Source organism: Alosa sapidissima, chromosome 5 (assembly GCF_018492685.1).
Source record: "Alosa sapidissima isolate fAloSap1 chromosome 5, fAloSap1.pri, whole genome shotgun sequence".
In the NCBI taxonomy this organism is placed as follows: Eukaryota; Metazoa; Chordata; class Actinopteri; order Clupeiformes; family Clupeidae; genus Alosa; species Alosa sapidissima.
In genome coordinates this window covers 32,846,878-32,855,951 of record NC_055961.1, presented here as the reverse complement: position 1 = coordinate 32,855,951, position 9,074 = coordinate 32,846,878, and the positions used below count along the sequence as shown (strand labels likewise).

At 42.7% G+C, this 9,074-nt stretch overlaps 1 protein-coding gene across 4 annotated transcripts in view; it reads right to left on the bottom strand.

Annotated features, from left to right (window-relative positions):
• usp2b (ubiquitin specific peptidase 2b) overlaps positions 1-9,074 on the bottom strand; it is a 48,717-nt gene that overhangs the window by 19,777 nt on the left and 19,866 nt on the right. For 3 of the 4 annotated variants that reach the window (XM_042091817.1, XM_042091816.1, XM_042091819.1), the window contains 11 exons: positions 7,655-7,705; positions 7,378-7,501; positions 7,146-7,257; positions 6,896-7,006; positions 6,733-6,797; positions 6,518-6,621; positions 6,313-6,393; positions 6,116-6,194; positions 5,699-5,809; positions 5,303-5,423; positions 3,573-4,883 (listed from right to left, as the gene is read on the bottom strand). In XM_042091817.1, the coding sequence (XP_041947751.1) occupies positions 4,799-4,883; positions 5,303-5,423; positions 5,699-5,809; positions 6,116-6,194; positions 6,313-6,393; positions 6,518-6,621; positions 6,733-6,797; positions 6,896-7,006; positions 7,146-7,257; positions 7,378-7,501; positions 7,655-7,705 (1,044 nt within the window). In that variant the 3' untranslated portion in view covers positions 3,573-4,798. Of the gene's footprint in view, positions 1-3,572; positions 4,884-5,302; positions 5,424-5,698; positions 5,810-6,115; positions 6,195-6,312; positions 6,394-6,517; positions 6,622-6,732; positions 6,798-6,895; positions 7,007-7,145; positions 7,258-7,377; positions 7,502-7,654; positions 7,706-9,074 lie in introns of those variants that run through there. The other variant, XR_006031793.1, reaches the window with a different exon arrangement.

Here is a 9,074-nt window from a genome sequence, read left to right as displayed (position 1 = left end):
AATATATGAAGAGTTCAGATGTAAAACCCTCTAAATTCGTCTGACCACTTTTCTTTTAAATTACCAGTTTTTTTCAGGCTCCTGTAGATTTGTCCTTACAAATCGACATTTCAGACCAGGAAAAGAGTGGTATTTAGCGGGATTTGAAGCAAAATTATTTGATTAATGTATACTATGTGTGGAGAGCATGCACTCACCATTGTTATCTCATTTTTGATGGCGGTGGCGCTTAGAGGCTTTTGCATCTGAACTCTTCATATTTACATTACAGTATAGTAGGCCTGCAGCTTATTAGATTCCTCTGTTAGCCCTATAACCCTATATTGTGAGAAATAACTACACCCTTGACTAAGGAAGAAAAATCAGTCATAAGTTGTCCATTTCACTTTCCCCAAGACCATTTGAAAGTGAAATAGAGAGCAGGAGGGGTCGTCCTTGTGCAGGCTTCCTTCCTTTTGCCTTCCATTTGAACTGATAGAGCAGGAAGAGAGCCTGCCTTAACAAGAGACCAGGCCTGGGACCTCAGCAGCTGTTAAGCCTGCAAGGGGCAAAGAGCCACGTGGGAGCCTGCAAAAACAGCAGGAAGAGGGCTGTCTAAAAGCAGGTAAACGAGTTGTGCCTCTCTCTCTCTCTCTCTCTCTCTCTCTCTCGCTCTCTCTCTCTCTCTCTCTCCCTGCCTCCTTCTCCTGCTCCCATCCTAACAGGGCAGCACATCAAATATTTAGACCTCTTTGAACAGCTGCTTTCTAAACAGGATCCAATTTAATCCACTACAGCACCCAGCAGCCAGCCCGTCTAAACCCCCTGAAGCTAAAAGGAGAGAGCAGAGAGTCGGACTGTGTGTAAGGTGTATGTGTATATGTATGTACAAGATATGCACATATGTGAGAAATGTGCATAGTTAAATGTACAGTTAAAATACACAAAAGCACACACACATACGCAAGCACATGCATTCATATATCAATACTAACTACTTGACTTTCTTGTTGCTGTTAAAGCAACACCAAATAACTTTTCCTCTGTCGCACGCACTATTTGTTTATCCAGCACTGGCTTTGGAAATAACAATGTCCACAGACAAGGTAGAATATGTTGCATGATTTTATGAAAGTAAGTCACATTTGTAGTTTCTTATGTGTCATTCCATCGAACTACAGATCCGCTACCCGATCTGGCAAACTAACATAGTGCTGTTATAGCCGATAGAGGGCCGCGAAGCGCATGCAGAAGTGTCGTTCACCCTGTTACGAGTTGATGAACCACTGAAACGATTTTGGAAACATTATTTTAAGGTAGAAAAAACTCTTTGGTGTTGCTTTAAAAGCTGCAGCTAAAGCCTGGGACACAGTGACATAGTGTGGGAATGACACACTCATCATGCAGTAGACTGTAGACCCAGACAATGTTAGTTTCTCACAGTTCAAATGGGCAGTGCTTGGGCATAGGGTTACCCGTGTCACTAGCGGACAGTCAAGGTGAGATAATTCTATCCTTCTTCTCTTCACAAATTAGGCTCCTCACAAACAGATCATCTGTCTTAGCCTGGAAACCTAATCTGCAGAGTCACTAAAATTGCCCAAGCGCCCGTACGTACACAACACCACACACACACACACACACACTCTCTCTCTCTCTCTCTTTCTCTTTCTCTTTCCCTCTCTCTCTCACACACACACACACACACAAACACACATGTGACACACATTGTGACAAACAAAAAGTATAAACTACATTCCCTGTATTCATTGTAAAATGTATATTATATATGTAAACATATGTATGTTTGTGTGTGACCCATGTATTCATAAAGGAGCACAATCCATGCATGTACATTAGTATATCACACTTACACATGATTCCCTGGTGTAAATCACACTTAAACTTTCTTTCCACACACACACTGAGGAGGTCACTCCAGGATGATCCCTCTTCTCTCTGCTGTTGGGGGCCGAGTAAGCATATGCTAATTACTGCTCCATTGAATGCTTCCCCCTCTGCCTGAAAAGCACATAGCACACAGTGGTCAGGCAAACACAGTAAATCACAGGATTTAGACGCACACACACACACACACACACACACACACACGGTGGTGGCGAGGCTTAGTCCGTCCTCAGGTCACCATAGATCTCTGTGCCGTTTGATACAAACAGAGCGACGCAGCACAATATAACAACTTAACTTCAGTGAGAGCACAAACAAAATACAGAAATGAAAATAAGAGGAACAACCGAAAACTTATTTGTTACAATTGTTACAACCAATAAAGCAATGTTATTTTATTTTCATGTTAATGTTAATGTAAACTAAGGCTATTACTGCTTCTTAATTATACTTGTTAAGTAATACTGTATTATGTGAACTATATAAATGTGCAGCACCATGTCAGTTAAATTAAACCCTCAAAACTATATGTCACAGAGGACATAATGTCCTTTAATATATTGGGAGTTAAGTCTTAAACATTGAACATAAGGACATAATATGTCAGTGGACAGTGAGATAAGGTTTGTCATGATTAACTCTACTTCCATTCATTGAAAGTCCTCATAACATAAAAACATCGGTTAGGCCTATTATCACATGCAAATGATATGCTACTGAATGCTATATGCACTGAATACTACTACTGCTTCTTAATACTTAACACATTAAACTGTATTATTTAATATATATATAGATTTGCAGCACCATGTCAGTTAAATTAAACCCTCAAAACGTACCTACATGTACTGTGCAATGACAGAGGACATAATGTCCTTTAAGGTCACCCAGACTGGGTCACTTTACAGACACTGCCCTCTAGTGGCGCATCAGTACTGCTGCACATAATATCTTGGGTGTTCAGTCTTGAACATTGAACATGAGGACATACACTAGTGGCGTATCAGTGCTGCTGCACATAATATCTTGGGTGTTACGTCTTGAACATTGAACATGAGGACATAATATGTCAGTGAACAGTGAGATAAGGTTTGTCAGGGAATACCTAAATGCTTAACTACTTCATAACTCCATAAAACATTTGGCATTAGAACATAGGTTAGGCCTATTATCACATGCAAATACACTGATAAAATCTTTTCTCTATTCAGACTGCACTTTCATTATCACTATAGCACTGTAGTGATAATGATAATGAAAGTGGTATATACATGAAGAGTTTGGTTCCAAAGCCCCATATCCACCATTTTAATGAATTTTCATAAATCATTTGTTTACATTTTGATATTGTTATTTCAGTAGAACTGTAATTGGGTATTGTTATTTAATTTATCTTTACTCAATCAAAACAACACAACTGCAATTTGATTAACATTACCTGAAATACACAATTAGCCTGACGTTTTAATGTTTTACGGAGATATAGCGTTTTGGAACCAAACTCTTCATATATAAGTGCACTGTGAAAAGAAAACTCAGTTTAAAATAGGACATTGCTATTGCTATCATAAGTTAATTTACCCAGTCAATCAGAATAGCTTCTATATATTATCAATATGAGTATCATCACCCATCTCACATACAGCATACACACAGAGATGGAAAGAAAAGCCCCCACAAAATCGTGAATGGTTGGAACAGATAAATTTAATTTTATTTACACACACCAGTGACTTCTCAAAAAAAGTCGAGAGGATTCAGTTGCACTTTCCGACACCATCATGAACGACATCACACAGCCATGAAACATTTTATTTCAGCCTACAAAATACTTCACTTATGATACCACATAACTATTCCTGTCTCCATGGTTACTTCATAATGAGGAAAGGAACCAAACATGGTTGCAGAGGCACTCACCAGGCAATTAGAAACTAGTATGGGTTCCTATGGGAACCCAAGAGCTTTGTTATTGTGGTCTTCAAGGACTATACGACCTGCAGATGTTTGTTCAAACCATGGACCACAACCACACCGAGTAGTACATAGGTTTGCTGGCTTAAAAAAAGACATCTTATGGTTATCTCTGAACTAGTGCAATTTTTTTGTTAGATATCTGACCAACCTGCACCATGGCTTACCACCAGGGGGCGATACAACACAATCTATTGTGCCACAGCGAGGGTTTAAAGAAAGTGCTACAACAAGCAGCATTAAATAATTAGATAAATTAGAAGAGGAAGAGCTGAGTTGTTCGCATAGACACAGTCATCTCTGAACTGGACATCAATGTGGCCAAGCTGTTTTTTAGCTCTCCACTTGCACAGTGCAAAGAGATAGTTAACAACATTGTCCATAAACACACATACAGGCCCACACACACACACACACATAGTTAACAACATTGTCCATAAACACTCATACAGGCCCACACACACACACACACACACACACACACACACACATTTGTTGACCTGCTCGTTCAGCTCGTAGAGCTGTGGCCAAGACCAGTTGCCCTCATGTCCCAGGTGAAACAAATGGGTTTGTCCCCGCCACCCTCTGTACCAGAGTCACTAGGAGTGTAAGAGAGGGGAGAGACGTGGCCCTGTCAAGTAGTTCCACCTATGGGCATTAGCTTCAGTGAAGTCCCCAGCCACAGCACAGTCTTTATGCCCCTAAGACACTGTTGCTTGGCTGTGTTTTTGAGTCCTAGAGCATGAGCTCTCTTGTGAAGTTCTCTGAGTCCCGTGTTCCACCATAATGCCAAACTGTAGCTGGAGTCCACAGTTTCAGTCTATAGCTTGGGCCTAGGCTGTGCTAGGTGGAGATGATGGCTCCAATGCTAGCTGGTCGCCCTGGAGGGGGTCAGTCATTCAGTTCCGAGCTGCAGGGCCCAGCCTAGTGGGCCTGATCACATGCGCGATGAGGTTGCGAGTTCGTAGAAGAGCACGTAGGCGTCACTGCTGCGCACCTGACTGGAAGACATGGGGTTCACCCTACAAAGAGACAGAAGGATGGTAAGAGACAGGAAGTCAATTGTTTTATTTCAGTCTTAACAGTGAATGAATGCTGTGAGTGTTTTTAACTACCAGGATAATCTAATTTCTTAAAACACAGACTGTTTAAACTCTAAAATGGCCAGCTGTGGTCTGACCCTGTGTTCTCCTAATTCAGACTTTGTATTACCTCTACAAATGCTGTTAATGGCCAGCTCTGCTCTGACCTAGTATTGAGTAAGTGGCGCAGTAGATACAAACCTTGAGTCATTATATGAGTACCATTAAATCAGACTTTGTATTACCTTTTACCTTCTATGAGTACCACTAATTCAGACTTTGTATTACCTCTACAAATGCTGTTAATGGCCAGCTCTGCTCTGACCTAGTATTGAGTAAGTGGTGCAGTAGATACAAACCTTGAGTCATTATATGAGTACCATTCCCCAAGGGCTGGGTTACGGCAGTATGCTGTGTAATGCCCACCCAGGGTTGTGCCTATGTGATTAGATACTGCATACAGATTGTAGATAGCTGTTGCTATAAACATGGGGAGAGAAAAATACATAAGGAAAAGGTTTATTCAAATATTCTTTTAATATTTTGCTAACATATTTTCCATCTGTGGTGTTAAGGCGAATGCATTGACAAGTATGACACAAACTCTTTACAGTAATATAAACTCAACAGCTGTCTTTGTCATCAACTGTGACAAAGCATGGTAATTGTAGAGGACACTTCATAGTCTTGGACATGGCGGGTCCTTCATTCATTCCATCATTTTGTTAGCTGATGATCCATCCTACGGTACTCACCGCTGTTCTCGGATGCAAAATCCCTGAGGTCCAGCTCTTTGAGAGGGAAGTTGACAAATGTGGAAAGCTTGCTAGTCTTCACACGTCCAGGCTCAGAGAAGCGTTTCAAGTCTGAGTTAGAGGTAGAGTTAAGGACCAACCATTTCAACAGTTCAGTAATGAGTACATTATTATTCCATTACATACATTGCATATAAGTATATTTTGGGGCTTTCTGACTTTATTCAGATAGGACAGTGAAGAGTGTCAGAGTATAAGAGTGTGGAAATGACCGCAAGTCGGATTTGGACCCCCTCTCCCCGTGGGCACTGGGCCCCAAATGGCGTTCAGATGCCGCTTATTCAGCAGCACCCCCATTATCATCACTTTATAGAGCTTAAAGGTCACAAGTGTAGCCATGGCAAAAAGAAAGGATACGAAGCACAAGGATTTTGGGGAATTTCTGGATGGTGAATTTCTTTGTGCATTTTCTTCTGGATTTGCATCTCTGGCAGATCTGTGAAGGAGCAGAGAAAAAGGCGTCATAAAAAAGCTCTTATGCATGCACTAAATTACACTATACTGAAATGCACAGAAATCCACATGTACAAACACACAACTACACACACACCCACCGGTTTCTCATCTCCATCAAGCACATCCTCTTTGGTGAAAAGTTTGATGCAGTCCGTCAAAGTCACCTCACCAGAGCTCTTCTGTTCAGGACACAAAAAGTCACATTAGGTGCTTTGCTTTCAAAGTCGTATTGCATTTTTATTCCAAATATAATGACATATCCTTATCAAATTTTTGACTTATATTAATATGTCTTGTACAAACCTTGGGGATAGGGAGTGATAGATCCCAGAATGGATCGAACACTGTGGAGCAGAAGCCACACTCATTGCAAGTCAATGAGCTCTTCAGCTGTCCAACAAACAGATCTGTCCAGGACACAGAACACACCCGAGAGTCACACAGATGCCATATTTACATGAAGCTCCCAAAGCCAGCATACATCAACACACAGTCATGTAATCAGGAGGGTGACTCACCAACTACTTTGCTGTCCTCCCTCTCCAGATACTTGTTCCACATGCGTTCCCCTTTCTCCTCATCTCTGTTAAATGGGAGGAAGTACACATACAGGTTAAGGGGACTCAGAGAACACAGGTAGTGTAGGTTGAGGGGAGGTGGAATAGAGGTGGTGGTACTTACGAGAGGTGGTCAAAGTCCTCCACCGGGATCCGCGGCCGGCCAACTACTCGGTTCACCTCGTTGTGAAGGCCATCGAGCAGAAAGCGCAAAAACTCCTGAGCATCCTGCTGACTGTGGAGAAGAAATGAAAGACAGAACAGAAAGATGAGAACAGACCACTACAGTCTCTCTCTGTTGCTGTATGACACACAATATCACAGCCATCTTACACAAACTGTGGCCCTACAGAAAAGGTGAGATCCTCGCTTACTTGTATCCTACGAAGCGAGGAGCGTACTTCTGGATCTGCGTTTTGAAGTCGGACGGGCTAATCGCCTCATTGCCGGCCGACGTCCAGAGGGTCTGAGTCAGTTTGGCGAACTCTAATGAGGCAAAAAAGCAGTAAAGAGTGAACACCTCGCCGCACACACAGCTCATTAGCAAACTGCAGAGCGGGCAAAGCTAGGTTTGCTGACAAGAATGTGTCCATGAGCTTCCCATACCGTCCATGAGAGCAACCTTGGCCCGGCAGCTTTTGTTGAGGTCTGTGAGGTGGCAGTTTCGGAGGCAGTAGTCTCGCAGGTCGTGGGTGTTGCTCAGACACTGCAGGATGGAGTTCATGAAGCACTGAGGGAGAGAGAGACAGCGGGACAACAATGTTATAACATCCACACACACAAGCTAAATAAGGTGAATTTAAGTAATGCGTAATGCTGCAAAACACACTGGTGTTTATTTTGCATGTCATGTTTCTGTTTTGAAACCGAGTGGAGTGCTTACCGTGTTGCCAAGATTCCTCAAGCCAACCAGACCCTGAGCATTCTTGGAGTTCTGTTAGGAGAAGAAAAACACAAGACTTTAGTCATACTGAGGTTCAGTGTATCTCACACTAAGATTTCTCTCAATTCTTCTCAGTAGGCATGAAGATCAGAGCAGAGCAAAGACTCTGGAGGTTGTCTTTCACATATTATATATGTCGGACAAGCACACCAGTGTTTTAATATTGCAAATCAGACTAGGAAAAAGATATGGAATGGATCTGGAATTGAAGATATGAGTAGAAACAACTGTGAGAATTCAGTCCTCCAACATCAGTGGTAAGGAGCACATATTGTTTGACAGGCCTCTGTGGTATGTGGAACACTTTGAGTGTGTGTGAGATGCTCCCTGTGGCTCTGAGCCATGTGACTGCACACTGGAGATACTCTCATGCCTGCAGGGAGATGCCATGTCTGTCACACTGTCACACACACACATGCACACACACACGCACACACACATGCACACACACACACACACACACACACACACACACACACACACACACAGGCAAATACCCAGAAATGCCTGCACATGTGATGCACACATCCTCATAAAACTGCACAGTCCATTCTACAGTTCACGCAATGCTGCTAAACCTGTAGAAGCAGTGTGCGCTTGTCATAGTTGCATACGATTGGCTGAGCTTGCAGCTCCTTACATGTGATGTAACAGTGGTGAGGGCTGCAATGTACAGTATGCTATAACAATGATGTAACAGCATGTAGATTTCATACACCGGTATACACACAGGACCAACAGGGAAGTTAAGTAGTTAAGTGGTAATAAAATTGCACCTATTGTTACATGCGACTTTGGCTTAAGTGGAAGGCAGGAGAGATCACAAGATGGTGAAAGCATGTCAATCATATAACATGCTGCGTATTGCACAGTCACACCGGTCAATAAGAGACCAAGAACTGGCTGTTCTTCACAGGATCTGGATGCGTCCAGATCCGCTAATAGCAACAGGCCCGTGGAGACGGCACTGGGCTGGGTGGGAGCTGAGTGAAAATGTAACACCTCGAGAATGCCAGATAGAGGGCTGCAACGCCTCAGTGCCTCCGCTGACGACAGTGCCTCTGAGAGGGTACGCTCACAGGATGTAGCGGGGTCAAGATGGCATGGACTCTCCAGGAATCTTTAGACTCTTTTCCCGCTCACACACATACACACACACACACACACACACAGAGACTTCATACGTAACGCAAAAGGAGAGCTAAATGTGTAACTGCTTGTAACTACCGGTGATGTAGGAGATTATAATAGGGACGAATGTTGTGGATGCATTTCAAAACATCTCATTTAGTCTCTGAGAAACTCAAAGAGGAACAGCCCAATGGAGATCCGCAGGTGCCACGCTGCTGATATCTCACTG